Source organism: Oryza sativa, chromosome 9, assembly GCF_034140825.1.
Source record: "Oryza sativa Japonica Group chromosome 9, ASM3414082v1".
NCBI lineage: Eukaryota > Viridiplantae > Streptophyta > Magnoliopsida > Poales > Poaceae > Oryza > Oryza sativa.
The window spans coordinates 20,293,140-20,310,046 of record NC_089043.1 but is presented as its reverse complement, the minus strand read 5'-3'; the positions used below and the strand labels follow the sequence as shown (position 1 = coordinate 20,310,046).

Here is a 16,907-nt window from a genome sequence, read left to right as displayed (position 1 = left end):
CGCTAGGCAGCGTATGCAGGTGACACGTCCCGGGTAGGGGGGGAACACAGACACACTGGGGCGTCGGACCCGTGTCAATCGATCGCGGGGTGTGTGTGGGCGCGCGTACGTCGTGCCGCGTTGTACGTGTGGCAGACGGAGACGGAGCGCGCCGCGGTGGTTCGGCGCGCGGCGTCAATGTTCGGCGGTGCATGGTGTTCTCTGCTTTCTCATCGATATGATCGGGCTGGCGCCTGAAATTTGAGAAAGCAACTGGATGCATGCTACATCTGTATTTTAATAGATGATGACTATGATATAACTTTTGAGTCCCATCCGTTTCAGAAAAGTGAATTTAGAACCGGATGTGATATATTCTAGTATAACGAATCTAGACATACATATGTCCAGATTCATTGTACTAGTATGTGTCACATATAGTACTAGGTTGGTTTTTTATGGGACGAGAGAGTATGTAATTACAGTTTATTTTGTTGTGAGTTATTTTATCACTAAAAAAACTTTAAACATGATTTATATCTTATTCATTTGCACAAAGTTTCTAAAATAAGACGAATGGTCAAATTATGTGTCCAAAAGTTAATGGCTTCACCTATAAAAAAAAAGAAAATATAAGGGCTCACCAGTCCTCACATTAAAAAAAATAACTATATCATACCCATTAGGACTTCTTTGATTTGGAAAAAATAGCATTATTATTCGTTTATTTAAAGACATATGCCGTTACAATTTGATAGAAATTAAAGATATGCCATACTTATACCTCTTCAATGCATTTATCAAAAAATTTGTACTAAACTATACCCCGGCCTCCTCCTTTCTTCACTCCCTTCTTCCTTCTCCCTCTTTCTAATCTGTCATCTCTTTCATCGGTTCAATCGCCCCTGTCAATGGATTAACCTAACCACGCCGCTGCTAGCTCCGTCGCCGGCGACCGTGGTTTCAACTGAATCTTGGGTAAGAGAGGAGAGAGGGAGAAGGAAGGAGGGGGTAATTTTGTATAATTTTTTTATATAAATGAAATTTAAAGGGTAAGTAGAGCTATATCTTTAATTTATGTCAAATTGTAATGATATATTTTTTATGTTGAATTTTAATTAATCTTGTGTTGGATTCTATGTGGACTCTTTTTCTGTTATTTATTATTTTTAATTCTGAAATTCAGTTATTTCTAAATTATATTATTATGAATCTTATTTTTATTTTTGTAATTCCAAAATTTATTTATTTATTAAAAATTTTAGTTCAACTCATATTGGATTATACATATGGACTCTCTTCTATTATTTCTTATTTTTAATTCCGAATTTTAGTTATTTATAAATTATATTATTATTTAAATCTCATTTTTTTCTTTTTCTAATTTCAGAATTTATTTTATTCTTTATTCTGAGTTTAATTAATCTTTTATTGGGTTTTTTATGTGATGTTCTTTCAATATTTCTTTTTTTCTGAATTTCAATTATTTCTAAATTATTTTTTACTTAATTTTTTCTCTGATTAATATAAGGTGGTGTTTGGATCCAGAGACTTAACTTTAGTATCTGTATTTAAACACTAATTTAGAGTATTAAATATAGACTACTTACAAAATTAATTACATAAATGAAAGCTAATTTGCGAGACAAATTTTTTAAGCCTAATTAATCCATAATTAGAGAATGTTTACTGTAGCACTACATAGGCTAATCATGAATTAATTAGGCTCAATAGATTCGTCTCGCGAATTAGTCCAAGATTATGGATGGGTTTTATTAATAGTCTACGTTTAATATTTATAATTAGTGTCCAAACATCCGATGTGATAGGGATTTAAAAGTTTTAGTCCTATCTAAACAGGATCTAAGTGTTTTTAGTCTTCACCACGAACGTGATGGCTTCTTTTCGAACTGTCCTAATAGATTTTCGTGGCACTAAAATGTAGCAATCGCTGTCTGCCTCTCTTAGGCTGCTCCCTCTTCCTTGACCAATGTTTATAGGCTTCTAGCTGCTTCCAATTTTTGTTGGTCGTTTTCTAGCAAGAGAAGATTCCACTTTGATTCGATTGGTGTCTCACTGTCTCCCCATCGATCAAGGTGCTTGATGCCACGGCCACCATCCTTTCGTTCCCTCCACTTCGTCTTTGGCATCAAATTTCTGGCACCTCGGCATCTCGAAAGCAAAAGATGGCAGATGCCCCAGGATTCATCAGAGCTTTTTTACTTGTGTTCAGAATCATTCCACGAGTTCTACTCGACTGAGAATCATTCGCATCCTCTAAAAATAATCGAGATGAAATTTACACGCACAGGAAACTAATTTATCCAGAATTTACCAGGTTTTTTGCACATAAGCAGGAGCAGGTTACAGTTAAGTTGCACACTTGTACCCATGAGACCTGGAAAGCTTCTTTCCCCCACCAAACATTTCGTGTTCATTTGAAATATGAAACTGCATGCAGTTATGCGTATACGTTTCCTCAAATTTGCCTCAAATTACTCAAAACCTGGCTCTCTCTCTCTCTCTCTCTCCTTCCTCCTTATCAAGTTTTTCTTAATTACATCGATTTCTCCATATTTTACAGAGAGTACAGTAGAAAATTTTCTTTTGATCATATATCATCCAAGCATGGGTCACGGTCTCATCAAGTATAGCATACTGTACTTCGCTCGTGCTAGGCTACGGCGAGTAGTCTCCTCGGCGAGCCGCCGCGGATCGCCGCCGGCGGCGGCCGCGGCGTCCGATGATGCAGGCCTAGCCGCTCCTTCTTGGCCATGGCGTCCCGCTCCCTCGCCTCGTCCGTCATGATCTGCTGCCACCTGCACTCCTCGCTGCAGAACCCCTGTTCACCCCTGCATCCAAGCAAACCACCCCAAAATTCAGGCGGCGATCGATCGAGCTCCAGCTAGCCGCCGGCCCGCCGCCGGCCATGTCGTCGGCGTGCCGTTGCCGTACGTACGTACCTGTACATGTACACGTCCTTGTCGGGGCCGAGCTCCAGCCTGCACAGGGAGCACGCGCTCAAGAAGTCACCGCAAGGACGCCGCCGCCGCCGGTGACGCGCCGCCGGCGGCGGGGACACCATCTGCATCTGCTTGAGGACGACATGGCCGTGCTGCTGGCGGTGGTGGTGCCTCGTCTGGGCGAGGACGATCTGCAGCCCGACGACACGAAGGCGCTGCTGGTGGATACTGATGATACCGTGATCGCCATGGCCGTCGCCGTGGTCAGCGCCGAGGTGCTCGGCGTCGGCGGCGCCGCCACCCTCCTCCCCGAGATGGAAGATGCTTCTCTGCCGGCTCGGAAGCATGGTGGAGTGGAGCGCGCGGGGAGGAGGAGAGGCCCGCAGCGCGCGGCGGCGCCTCGCACCAAACGGAGCTCGCCTCCTCCTCTTCTTCTTCTCGATCTCTAGTGGCTTTGCAATGGTGAGAGGGAGGGTGTGTGAGGGGGAGAGGAGTGATGGGTATTTAAAGCCACTCTGTCCACACACACAAGTGATCACTGGTCACTAATTAAGTAATTAGTATTGTATATAATTATCTTCTTAATATCTGAAATTGGGGCCAAATGATGGTAAAAATGGTCAATTTTCGGTTATTGGAATTGGTAGCCAAGTTTCTTTTATTCCACTTTGGCTGACTTAGCATATACCGAATGACATGCTAGAATTTATTTGATTTTGGAATGTTTTTTCAATTGAACTTGTTTAGAGGGAGTTGAGGGTTTTTCCCTTCACCTTATATGGTTTGATTTTTAGGTATCAAAACTCGTTGGTTATGTGTCTTATGGTAGAGAGACCGGGATGTAAATCAATTTCATTATTTTTTAAAAAAAAGATGATAATGATACAATTTTTTTTTAACAAAGATGATGATGCAACTGATGCTGCTGGGAATTTGACAGCAATGTTGATTGTGCTAGCTAGCTAGCTAAGCTGATGAATGATTGGTATTTTGTGGGAGTGAGAATTAAAGCTGTAGTTGATGCCTTGCTTTTCTCTTCTCTGCTCTTGTTTGTTCTTTCAAGGAAAGCATGAGCTTGCTAAAACCGATCATGGAACAGACACGGTGACAGAGTTAGTGTGGTCAGTAAAACTAGAGATGAACAATGGAGTTAGTGCGGCAATTGTGGAATCTAACCGTGGTTTTTCCTCAGCAAATCCCGGGAAAAAAGTCAGACGAGTGCGTTATCACCAGTTGGATCAAGATAATCCTGCAGTCCTAATCACACATCACCCATAAATCTAGAATTTTCTCTTTAAGTGGTTTACTTTGCTTTCCGACGCACCAATACGGTGGTAGGATCCAGTGTTTGTGCTCAACGTTTTTATTCATGATCGTAAATCTTAATGTGCATGATATACTTCCTGACAGGAACTTTATCATCTCCTATTCTCTTCTGGATCCCAGATGTTGCAGTAATTTAAGCTGATCATCCACTTAAATCTTAAAATGATTTGGTTTTTCTACGTTTTTCTTGCTCATTGTTCAGTTCAGTAAAACCAGCATGTGCTACTGTGCTACACCTACACTGCTATTCTGCTGCGAGAATTGGCCAAGTTGCCGCTCACTTTTGAGTTGTGACTTGTCACCTCTAGAGAATCGCTGAACTGCAGAAGTTATTAGTAGGCACGAATCTCCTTTACCCTTTTCCTCTCTTTTGGCCAAACACGAAAAGATGCAACACCCCCATTGTACTTACAACTGGACGATGCAGACTTGAAGCAGGCACGAATCTATAGGCCACGCAAAAGAAACTCCTCCAAAAAAAAAGAAAAACCGCGCATCTTTCAACTGCAAATCTGAAAATTCCAGAGGATGATCATTGATCAAGAAGCTCCTCATCAAGATCAAAGATTCTCACTCGTGCAAGAATCCATCAGTAGTACTACCTCCGTCCCAAAATAAGTGCAGCTGTGGATATTCGTGCCCAACGTTTGATCGTCCGTCTTATTTGAAAAATTTGTAAAAATTTTGAAAATATTTAGTCACACATAAAGTAATATTCACGTTTTATCATCTAATAGCAATAAAAATATTAATCATAAAAAATTTTTAAATAAGACAAACGGTCAAACGTTGAACATGAATGTGCAAAACTGCACTTATTTTGGGATGGAGGGAGTAGATTCGACCCGTTACATTCCAACCAGAGGCCTCTGCCGCTCGATCTTGCTACACTGATACTGACATGGATTTGGATGCTTGACGCGTTCTCCGCCTAATCTTCCCCCCGGCAGATTGATGAGGCGGTAGGCATCACTGATGCTGTGCTCCCTGTTGGAAGTGAAAGCGGACCGGAGAACCAATTCCACAGGGGCAGCTGCTGCTGGACCACTCGAGGTAGAGGTTTCATCTCGTTCTAACAGTAGAGTGATGGACAGGAGGAGGCAGGGACAGCTCGACAAATCATTGCTCTTTCCTCTCTCCCGAGAAACGATAGAATTTATAGTTATACCCTGGTTGCATAATTGGAAGCTCGCCGTTGATGAGGAAGAAAGGGACGCCGACGATGGGGACGCCGCAGCCCGGCGGCTCAGTTCGGTCGGCTTATCAACTGGGCCGCCTGGTCCGTGTCGGGGACGGCGCGATGGGCTTCCTCAACGGCCCAAGTCACCCAGATGGGCCTATGAAAGTAGCCCATTTGGGTCACTTCGATCGTCAGATCGGATCGAGACTACTCATCTTTTCGCTTATACTTATACGAGCAAAGTTTTAAAATTTTAATTTTAGATTTAGAGTTAATTTTAAAGTTTTTTGTCGTTGTTTGTTTTCCAGTATTTGCTTTTAGATCGCTAAAAACACATACTGTGTTCATTTTTTAATAGATGACGCCGTTAACTTTTTCTCACATATTTGACTATTTGTCTTATTCAAAAAATTTACGTAATTATAATTTATTTTGTTATGAGTTGTTTTATCACTTATAGTATTTTAAATGTGATTTATATCTTATACATTTGCATAAAAATTTTGAATAAGACGAATGGTCAAACATGTGAGAAAAAGTCAATAACGTCATCTATAAAAAAAAAACGGAGGCAGTATATTTTTCGTTTGTAAAATATGTAGTTTGAGTCCTACCGCTCTTCCCTGATTCTGGCGGCACGCAGCGCCGCCTCCGCCGTCTCTATTTTCTTTTCTAGTTGAATCTCTAGTCGACGTAGAAGAATTCTTCTATACTTTCTGGTTGAATGTCTAGTTGACGCAGAAGAATCCTTGTATTCCAAAATTTTCATGGAGCTTTCTCGCAGAGAAGAGAGTACATTGACCCCTCCAAGAAAATGGCGGGAGCGTCCGAGAATGGCGGCCATTGTTGCATGCCAAAGCTTCTAAACATAGCTTCCACAATCGTCTCCGGGCCCTTCTTTTTTCCCGGGAAGCGTCAGCGCGGCCACATGAATGAACCCTCGTTCTCCAATGCCTCCGGCCTTCTTCCTCCTCCGTCCTCTCTGCCAATGGTGATGTCAGGCAGAGAGTGTGAGAGAGAAAGAAGAAGCAGTCAATAAGGAGGAGGAGAAAGAGGAGTGGGGGAAGAAGAGAAGAGCTAGGGATAGATTCCGGCCATGTCGTCGGCGTTCGGCGACTTCGGCCCGCTCACCGAGCGGCGCCGCGCCGAGAAGGCGCGGCAGCAGCGCAGGCGCATCATGATCGCCCTCGGCACGGTGTCCATCATCATTATCCTCATCGTCATGGGCGCCGCCGCCATCACGTACAGCGGGAAGAAATCCGAGGAGGACGAAGGCGGCTCCAAGGGCTCGTCGAAGGGGAAATCGAAAGGCGGCGGAGGTGGAGACGACGAAGACGGCGGCGGCGGCGGCGGCAAAGCGGACCTGCGCGCCGTGTCGAAGAGCATCAAGATGATGTGCGCGCAGACGGACTTCGCGGACTCGTGCGCCACGAGCATCGGCAAGGCGGCGAACGCCAGCGTGTCGTCGCCCAAGGACATCATCCGCACCGCCGTGGACGTGATCGGCGGCGCGGTCGACCAGGCGTTCGACCGCGCCGACCTGATCATGAGCAACGACCCGCGCGTGAAGGCCGCCGTCGCCGACTGCAAGGAGCTCTTCGACGACGCCAAGGACGACCTCAACTGCACGCTCAAGGGCATCGACGGCAAGGACGGCCTCAAACAGGGCTTCCAGCTCCGCGTCTGGCTGAGCGCGGTGATCGCCAACATGGAGACCTGCATCGACGGCTTCCCCGACGGCGAGTTCAGGGACAAGGTCAAGGAGTCGTTCAACAACGGCAGGGAGTTCACCAGCAACGCCCTGGCGCTCATCGAGAAGGCCTCCTCGTTCCTCTCCGCCCTCAAGGGCTCCCAACGCCGGCTGCTCGCCGGGGAAGAAGACAACGGAGGAGGAGCAGCGGACCCCCACCTGGCCCTCGCCGAGGACGGCATCCCGGAGTGGGTGCCCGACGGCGACCGGAGGGTGCTCAAGGGCGGCGGGTTCAAGAACAACCTCACGCCGAACGTCATCGTCGCCAAGGACGGCAGCGGCAAGTTCAAGACCATCAACGAAGCTCTCGCCGCCATGCCCAAGACCTACAGTGGAAGGTACGTGATCTACGTGAAGGAGGGCGTGTACGCCGAGTACGTGACCATCACCAAGAAGATGGCGAGTGTCACCATGTACGGCGACGGCTCCAGGAAGTCCATCGTCACCGGCAGCAAGAACTTCGCCGACGGCCTCACCACCTTCAAGACAGCAACCTTCGGTATAAACCAATATCAGAGCTTCCGCCATTGACGCGCAATGTGATCGATGGCGATTTTTGCAGCGGCGCAAGGGGACGGGTTCATGGCGATCGGGATGGGGTTCCAGAACACGGCGGGGGCGGCGAAGCACCAGGCGGTGGCGCTGCTGGTGCAGTCGGACAAGTCGGTGTTCCTCAACTGCTGGATGGACGGGTTCCAGGACACGCTGTACGCGCACTCCAAGGCGCAGTTCTACCGCAACTGCGTCATCACGGGCACCATCGACTTCGTCTTCGGCGACGCCGCCGCCGTGTTCCAGAACTGCGTCCTCACGCTCCGCCGCCCCATGGACAACCAGCAGAACATCGCCACGGCGCAGGGCCGCGCCGACGGCCGCGAGGCCACGGGGTTCGTGCTCCAGAAGTGCGAGTTCAACGCCGAGCCGGCGCTCACCGACGCCAAGCTTCCCCCCATCCGCAACTACCTCGGCCGGCCGTGGCGCGAGTTCTCCCGCACCGTCATCATGGAGTCCGACATCCCGGCGATCATCGACAAGGCCGGGTACATGCCGTGGAACGGCGAGTTCGCGCTCAAGACGCTCTACTACGCCGAGTACGCCAACAAGGGGCCCGGCGCCGACACGGCGGGGCGCGTCGCGTGGCCGGGGTACAAGAAGGTGATCAGCAAGGCGGACGCGACCAAGTTCACCGTCGACAACTTCCTGCACGCAAAGCCATGGATCGATCCCACCGGCACGCCGGTCAAGTACGACTTCTTCACTTGAATCCGAACGACCCTAGCTACCCGTAGCGGATCGGAGGAAGTCGAGAGGACAGGTAGGGGGGTTTCGTTGGATATATCTTGGATGGCGAAAGAGTTTCGGCTGTCACTATACACGAGTGGAAATGTTGCGAGGTGTACGCATGAACTCGCTTGTTGATCAGATATTGATCAGAGTTGAACGCGTGCTGTGTGCCTTAGTTTTCATTTGCGTTTGTATACTGGCTGTACGTATGTGTTTATGTAACTGTACATGATTTTTTTTTCTCGATCATGATTATATTTGAGTATAGCAGATCATTTTTTTTTCCATGGAGAGTATAGCAGATCATGAATACAGAGGTTCAGATTTACAGCACTAGAATATGTCCCATCCAATCAAAATCTTTTATGTTTTGGGAGAGGGAGTAGTAGAAAAGGCCTACTCCTAAATGGGAAACAAAATAAAGTATGGGATACTGAATTTTCATAAAAAGCCTACTCCTAAGTGGCAAAACAAAATAAAGCATGAAACAATGAGTGGTTGTTTGGTTCACAATCTATAATTGCCAAGGTTTATCATGTTTTCTTCGTCAAACTTGTCAAAGGTAAGGTCATCAAAATCCAAGCCATAATCTAAATAAAATCATGCTATACTATTTAGAGTCACTAAAGAGAAATATTGGATTTGCCAATATTTATAAAAAAAATATTGGATTTACCAATATTTTTAAAAAAAGAAATCTTATCACACTTATGAAAGTCATCCAAACACTCATCATGAATTTCTAACCAGGCATCGTCGGCCTTTGGGCTGATACGGCAAACTTTGCCGTTGCTTCATCAGAGCATCCATACATGACCTATGGCTGGATTCCAACCACCGTATCTGACAAGCACCTAACATCATCCTGCAGTACCTATTTCGGGATCAAATGAATTCAGAAAATCAGCACCAATTACAACCATGACATCCTTTCAATTCCTACTGGCTTAAATTAAGATTTACTTCAATTAGAAAAAGGTTAAGATTTTTGTCCGAATGTAAAAAAAGGTTAAGATTTAATTCTACGTGCGTTGACATTGCGAAAATGCTGCCGCTCGGTCGCCCAGGGGAGGGGGAGAAAATCGGGCGCTCCCCTCCTCCCCCCTCCACAACGTGTCCATGTGCTTCTACTGGGACCCCACCATATGTCCCTACTACTTGCTACATATCTTCACCATATACTCTATTGAAAAAAAAATCACATATTTTGGAAACCCCCTATTAAGGGAATTCGGTTTATTTTTTATTCCACCAAAAATGTTTCACCTAATGTACCCACAATGTTTCACTATGTATAAATCTAATGTTGCAGTGAACTGAAATACTCCATTGCAACAAAAAAAACTCACAGATTTTGGAAACCCCCTATTAAGGGAATTCGTTTTATTTTTTGTTCCAACGAAAAATGTTTCACCTAGTGTATTTATAATGTTTCACTATGTATGGATCAAATGTTGCAGTGAACTAAAACATTGTTTCGCTATTTGCTACTTTCTCCGTCCCAAAATGTAAGCATTTTTAAGGTTGGCACGGGTATTAAGAAAGTAGGTGAGAATGATTGAAGAAGATGTGTGATTGGTTAAAAAGAGAAAGTAGGTGAAAAAGAATGGTTGTGATTGGTTGAGAGGAGAAGGTAGGTAGAAAAATAGCTTTATTTTGGGACAAAGTGCTATGCTAGAAATAGTTACATTTTGGGACGGAGGTAGTAAAACATTATTTTTATATAAGGTGAAACAACACCCAATTTAAACGAGTGAAACATTTTTTATCTAATTAGTGAAACAATTCCGATATATCCAGTGGAACATCGTGCAACATTTAAAAAAAATTCAATAATAAGCTAAAATTTTTTTTCATCGGAATATATCCATGTATGGTCTTGTTTTGAAGATTTAATTGCAACGAATTTAATGGTGCAATCGGATCATGATTTAGATAAGTAATTTAAGAGAAAAATCAGTTTAAAGTAGTTTTTACACGTAAATCGGGCGCTGACGTCATGCTAGCGTCAGCGCCCGATTTTTTCCCAAAGCATCGGGCATCCGACGCTTAGGGCCTTCCTTGACATTGATCCTAGCCAGCTTTCTTTTTTATTCCATAATTTGTTCAGTTAGTTGTATGACTTCAGGCCTATTCTTTTCTGTAAAAATAAATTAGATAAATTTTTAGGTACTCGTGGCATGCTTTTTGAATTGCTAAACGGTATATTTCGTGCGAAAACTTTCTATATGAAAGTTGTTATTAATCCATTTTTTAATTTTGTAATAATTAAAACTCAATTAATCACATGTTATTACCACCTCGTTTTACGTGAAATTGTTAATCTTTATCTTTTAGGAGATTCTATCACCACCTCAGTGTTGTTCTGTTGTTATTTCTAACATGCTCATACTTGCACATTTCTTCTTCTTATTAATTATTAGATTCTCCATTCAACTGATGCGTAGATTAGTAACGTCCAGGGATTACAATTCCGACGAAAACCGGTCGAATCCCGCGAATTTTTGAGGTTTCGACAAGGCTCAAAGTAGAAGCCGTCTGAGATTTCGATGAGTTTTATCCAAATTTAAATTTGAATTGATAAAAAAGAAAAAAATCAAATAAAATCTTATAAATAGTATGATATTCATAGAACTTATTGGGATATAAATTTTCGAAAAAATTGATGTATTCCGTGTATTTACTGAAATTTACAATAGGAAAGAAAATAATAAAGAATTAAAAAAGGAAAAAAAATCTGTTTACCTCTTTTTCTAGTTATCGATTGAAATTTTGATGATTTCGCTCAGAATTTCACCAAAGCCTATCGGTTTTCGCAAGCTTATCGGTAAACTTAAGAAATTTGTATTTAAATTTTGGTTTATAAAATTTGTTCGGAATCGCCGGAGTTTTGTTCGGAATTTTGGCTTTCCACCGAATTTCGTGAAAACTGTCATTCCGTCAGAGCCCAAAACGAAAGATCATCTAGGAATCGTAAACCTGGTAACGTCCAAGGCTGTGTTTAGTTCGTGTGCCAAAATTTTTTAAGTATACGGAGACACATTTCATGTATTAAACGTAGACTAATAACAAAACAAATTACAGGTTCCGCCTGTAAACTGCGAGACGAATTTATTAAGCCTAATTAATCCGTCATTAGCAAATGTTTACTGTAGCATCACATTGTCAAATCATAGTGTAATTAGGCTTAAAAGATTCGTCTAGCAATTTACAGTCGAACTGTGCAATTGGTTTTTTTTCGTCCACATTTAATACTCCATACATGTGTCCAAACATTTGGTGTGACAGAAAAGTTGAAACTAAACAATTTGCTCAATTTTAATTTCAATCAAACTTTTAACTTTTAGCGTGAACTAAACACAACCATCGAACATTTGCTCATCCAGTTATCGGTCACGTTTGGATGCTCGAGATGAAAAAACGGCGAAGTTTGCCGTATCACCCCGAGACAGACGATGCCAACCCAACCAGAAGGAGAAACCGAGAAAGTACCTGTAAAAGCTGACTTCTGCACATGAAATGGAAATGACAGATGAGAGTCCTGCACTCTCTCTCTGCCTCGAGGCTCGCGCGTCGTCTCGGGACCAACGGTCGCAACAGTGGCGTACCCAGGTTTTTAAGATATGGTGGTCTAACTCAACTTGTTCAGCAAATCTACCATAGATTATATAGGATTGTAAGGTTTAATTTGAATTTACCATTCCAATTCCAATCGACCGGATATCCTAAAATTGAAATGAGATTGAACATTTAAACCTAAAGAAAAAAAAACCCTACTGTTAGGGAGGAGAAAGAGAGAAGCAGATGAGAAGTTGAGAACCTACTATAGTGCTGTTTGCTAACGTGCTGTTTGCTGTGCTTTGGTGTTGCGTGCCTCCTGATGAATGGAGTGCTGCTGATTGCTTTCTCCCTGCTGGTTGCTGCTGGCCTGTGGCACTGCGCGCTGGTGCGGTCGCTGCCCGCGGTGGCGCAGTCGCCGGCCGCCGACGTGGCGACGTCACAACTCACTCGTTAGTGCCTCAATGGACAGTGGTCGTCGTGACTCGTCGACTTGCGCGCTCGAAAATTGGAAACGACAATTGCGATGGAAACGAAGCGACGCGCCGACGCCCGATGCCCGACGCGGTGGTTGAATTGGCGAAAAAACAAAGCGTCAAAGTGCCATCTATATTTTTAAGTAGCGCATAGAGGTAATGGGCCATGGACCAGAATTCTATGGTGGTCCATGGACCACACGGACCACGTTATAGCTCCGCCCCTGGGTCGCAAGTCGCAACGGGATGGAACATGGTCCATGGAGTGATCAACAGCCCAGGAGTCACAGCTCCCTCTACGCACAAGAGTAACCGCACGACGCCACGCCATTACGTTCGATACCAGCATGGTTGTGGTGGCTCACGGGGTGGACCGGGGGAGCGAACTCGCCGCCGCCAGCGAGGAGGATGATGGGTACTCCACCTCCACCACCGATGACGACGACGACGACGACGACGTCGAGCCCCACGGCCCGGCGTCCTCCGGGCTCCGCTGGGTCCCTTACGCCGCGGCGGTCTCCGCCGTCCGCGCCCTGCTCGGCGCCTCCCACCACGACCTCCGCCTCCGCGCGCACCAGCTCTCGCGCTCGCTCAGCGCCGTCTTCTTCGCTGGCGCGGGGAACGAGGGGGCGGTGCTCGTCTGCGCCGACGTGCCGCCGCTCGGGCCGGCGCTGCGGGACGCGCAGCGCACGATGGTGCGTGTCGCGGCGGAGGAAGCGGACCACGCCGCGTGCGACTGCTACTACGACGCCGTCCGCGACGTCATGCGGCTGCTGGTCGGCGACGCCGGGCTGTTCAGGTCGGCCTTCTCGTCCCACTGGGTGTTCTTCTCCAACGTCGAGTTCCAGTCTCGCTTCCGCGGCTACAACCCGGCCCCCGCCGTGGCCGCCGCGTCCGCGCTCCGCTGGGTCCCTCACGCGGCGGCGGTGTCCGCCGTCCGCGCCCTGCTCGGCGCGTCCCACGAGGACCTCCGGCTCCGCGTTCACGGCCTGTCGCGCTCGCTGAGCGGCGCGTTCTTCGCCGTCGGTGCGGCGGCGGCACCGTTCGCGTCGGGGGCGCGGTTTCCGGAGGGGAAGCTGTTCGTCTGCGCCGACCTCCCGCCGCTGGGGCCAGCGCTGGTGGCCGCGCAGCGTGCCATGATGCAGGTGGCGGTGAAGGACGCCAGCCACGGCCCGTGCGACTGGTACTTCGACACCGTCGGCGAGCTCATGCGGCTGCTGGTCGGCGACACCGGGGTCGGCCCTGCGGTGTTCGACCGTGCGTCGTTCGAGTCAGCCTTCGCTCTCGAATGGGAGAACTGAACTACAGCAAGTTCAAAGTTCTTCAGATTTTCCTTGGTTTATGTCTCAAACTACCGGTCAAATTAGCAGTTTGTTCGTAATTCAATACATGTCCCAGCAAAATTAATCTGAAGAATTTGTGATTGCAGAATTTCGCACTAGATTCATAGGTGAATTCAAACAAGTTTTACTGCTAGCATTTTCTTCATTACAGGATACAGGGCTACATCCGAAACAAGCAGATTCCTAACAAGACAAACACAATGCAAAAGGCTCCTAGCCGCCGAAGCCGTAGAGGGTGCGGCCCTGGCGCTTGAGGGCGTAGACGACGTCCATGGCGGTGACGGTCTTGCGGCGGGCGTGCTCGGTGTAGGTGACGGCGTCGCGGATGACGTTCTCGAGGAAGATCTTGAGCACCCCGCGGGTCTCCTCGTAGATGAGCCCCGAGATGCGCTTCACCCCGCCCCTCCTCGCCAGCCTCCGGATCGCCGGCTTCGTGATCCCCTGGATGTTGTCGCGGAGCACCTTCCGGTGCCGCTTCGCCCCGCCCTTGCCGAGACCCTTCCCTCCCTTGCCGCGCCCCGACATCGACGACGATGGAATTGGGGATTTTTGGTGGCGATTTTTGGTTGATCTGTATTGGGGAGATAGGTGAGGGCGATGTTATATAGGATTTGGGTGGGGGAGTGGGGAGTGGGGAGCCGTCGGATGGGGAGCGATCCGCGTGAGTGGTGAGGAGTGCAGCGTGGGCCGTTGGATTGAGGGAGGCGCGGATCGGCGAGGTTGGTTTCGGGGAGTGTAGAGTGGAGACCGCGCGGGGAAATTTGGGGATTTCGTGGTGGGAGAGCGAAATTTTCGCGGTTTGGACTATGCGCGGCGCGAGCTTTGCGAGTTTTGCGCCGTGATGGATTTCGGCAGTCGGCACAGCCTTGCCTGGTTGGTTTGGTATTTTTGGAGCTCTGGGCTGGGCTGCGCTGGGCGCACTGGCAAATGGCAATGTGCTACGGATGAGGCGATGAGCATGTGCAGGTTTCCTCGGTAAAAAGTCTAGAAAGCTACGTGTCATGCCGTCTTTGATTACTTGTGAATCGTTAAAACCTGGACCCTTTTTCATGCAAATGATATGGCCTGCCATCCAGGAATCGAAGCATGGCCCGGCCAATGGACTTCTGAGAAACCAAATACTACTACCAAGGTTCCTCTGCCACCACCAGTCCACCACAGCTCCACAAGTCCACAACTATATTCCACGCAAAGGCGAAGAAGACTTGTTACTCTCTTCGTCCCATAATATTACAATCTAGAATTGGATGTGATGTTTCATAGTACAACAAATCTGGACATGCATCTGTCCATATTCGTTGTACTATGAAACGTTCCATCCAGTCTAAGGTTTTAATATTATGAGACTAAGGGAGTATATGCTTGCACTATACTTCTTCACAGCGTATGTGCTCTCTACTCCGCTGCAAATATGCAGCAGCCTGTACTCGATCGTGTGTTCCCTCCGCACCGCGTGAACCTGCTGCAAAAATCCCCAGAAAAACCACCATTTCTGCCTCTGCCAAAACCAACTTCGTTTGGGCCACAGCCACACACCGTGTACGCACGCATTCTGCCATGAAGCCGCAGAGGCTGCCGCTGCCGCCCGTCCCCGCCGCGGCGCTCCTCCTGCTCCCCGTCGCACTCCTCGCCGCCCTTCTCTTGGTCGTCTACCCCAACGAGTTCGCCCTGCAGGCCTCGCTGGCCGGCGCCGCCGCATGCGGCGATCATCAAGGCGGCGGCGGCGGCGGTGGCGTGCAGGCGGCCCCGGAGTTCCGGCTGCTGATCGGCGTGCTGACCCTCCCGGCGCGGTACGAGCGGCGGCACCTGCTCCGGATGGTGTACGCCCTCCAGCAGCCGGCGGTGGCGTCGAGGGCGCGCGTGGACGTCCGGTTCGTCTTCTGCCGCGTCGGCTCGCCGGAGGACCGCGTCCTGGTGTCCCTGGAGGCGATGGCGTACGGCGACGTGGTGGAGCTCGACTGCCCGGAGAACATGGACAACGGCAAGACCCACGCCTACTTCTCCAGCGTGCCGCGCCTCTTCGGCGGCGGCGAAGCCGCCTACGACTTCGTCATGAAGGCCGACGACGACACCTTCTTCCGGCTGCCGGAGCTCGCCGAGTCGCTGTCGCGAGCGCCGCGGCGCGACCTCTACTACGGGTGCATGGTGCCGTGCGACTACGTCCGCGGCTCGAACGAGTACATGTCCGGCATGGGGTACCTGCTGTCGTGGGACCTCGTGGAGTGGATCGTGGCGGCGGCGGCGGAGATCGAGGGGAGGACGGGCGGGCCGGAGGACCGGACGCTCTACTCGTGGCTCCGACGCGGCGGCAGGGGCAGGAACCGGGTGGACGTGAAGCCGGCCATGTACAACTTCCCCGGGAGGCACCCGTGCTCGCACGAGTTCATACCGGACACCATCGCCGTGCACCAGCTCAAGGACAACCGCCGGTGGGCGAGGACGCTCCAGTACTTCAACTTCACCGCCGCGCTCAAGCCGTTCTACCCGGTGATTTAGGTTGATCGATATATCGATCTCGTGAGTTTTTACCGCAATTGAATTTTTTTTGTTGAGCCGAGTCAACTTCGGTTCGTGAGATTTGTATTCTTTTGATTGTTGTATACGTAAAGCTGCAAATTAAACATTTCTCGATCCGTAGGAACGGGCGGTGAGGTGACCAGTGTACGTAACATGTTCGATTGTTCATCGATCCCAAGCGTATACTACCTCTATCCCAAAATAAATGTAGCCGTGAAAATCCGTGTCCAATGTTTAACTTTTCATTTTATTTAAAAAATTTATGAAAAATTTTAAAAAAATTAGTCATACATAAAATATTATTCATGTTTTTATCATCTAATAATAATAAAAATAGTAATTATAAAAAAATTTTAAATAAGACGAAATAGGATGAATAGTGTAAAACTAGTACGAGCGAGTCGATATCAAGCAAATTAAAAGCGAGCACATGCACATGCAGAGGCCAGGCTTGTTTAATTGTGTTACAAGCTTGGCCAACCGGACATTCCACTCCACTGCAACACCCTTCTCTTGCTCAGCGCGCTCACG

General features: G+C 47.8%; 5 protein-coding genes across 5 annotated transcripts; 3 read left to right on the top strand and 2 right to left on the bottom strand.

Annotated features, from left to right (window-relative positions):
* Positions 1-2,298: 2,298 nt before the first annotated feature.
* On the bottom strand, positions 2,299-3,418 carry LOC4347137 (FCS-Like Zinc finger 15). Its single transcript, XM_015755172.3, has 2 exons — positions 2,943-3,418; positions 2,299-2,831 (listed from the first exon to the last, which is right to left on the bottom strand). The coding sequence occupies exons 1-2, from the start codon at positions 3,287-3,289 to the stop codon at positions 2,654-2,656; spliced, it is 525 nt and encodes a 174-aa protein (XP_015610658.1). The 5' UTR covers positions 3,290-3,418; the 3' UTR covers positions 2,299-2,653.
* Positions 3,419-6,356: 2,938 nt separating this feature from the next.
* On the top strand, positions 6,357-8,767 carry LOC4347136 (pectinesterase/pectinesterase inhibitor). The gene is made up of 2 exons (XM_015755170.3): positions 6,357-7,697; positions 7,761-8,767. The coding sequence occupies exons 1-2, from the start codon at positions 6,545-6,547 to the stop codon at positions 8,459-8,461; spliced, it is 1,854 nt and encodes a 617-aa protein (XP_015610656.1). The 5' UTR covers positions 6,357-6,544; the 3' UTR covers positions 8,462-8,767.
* A 3,989-nt stretch (positions 8,768-12,756) lies between these two features.
* On the top strand, positions 12,757-14,362 carry LOC9271636 (uncharacterized). The gene has a single exon (XM_015755185.3). The coding sequence runs from the start codon at positions 12,864-12,866 to the stop codon at positions 13,815-13,817; it is 954 nt and encodes a 317-aa protein (XP_015610671.1). The 5' UTR covers positions 12,757-12,863; the 3' UTR covers positions 13,818-14,362.
* Positions 13,964-14,432, bottom strand: LOC4347135 (histone H4). The gene has a single exon (XM_015755186.3). It carries the CDS (start codon positions 14,382-14,384, stop codon positions 14,073-14,075), a length of 312 nt encoding a protein of 103 aa, XP_015610672.1. The 5' UTR covers positions 14,385-14,432; the 3' UTR covers positions 13,964-14,072.
* A 771-nt stretch (positions 14,433-15,203) lies between these two features.
* Positions 15,204-16,519, top strand: LOC107275827 (uncharacterized). Its single transcript, XM_015755715.3, has one exon. The coding sequence runs from the start codon at positions 15,246-15,248 to the stop codon at positions 16,353-16,355; it is 1,110 nt and encodes a 369-aa protein (XP_015611201.2). The 5' UTR covers positions 15,204-15,245; the 3' UTR covers positions 16,356-16,519.
* The last annotated feature ends 388 nt before the right edge of the window (positions 16,520-16,907 follow it).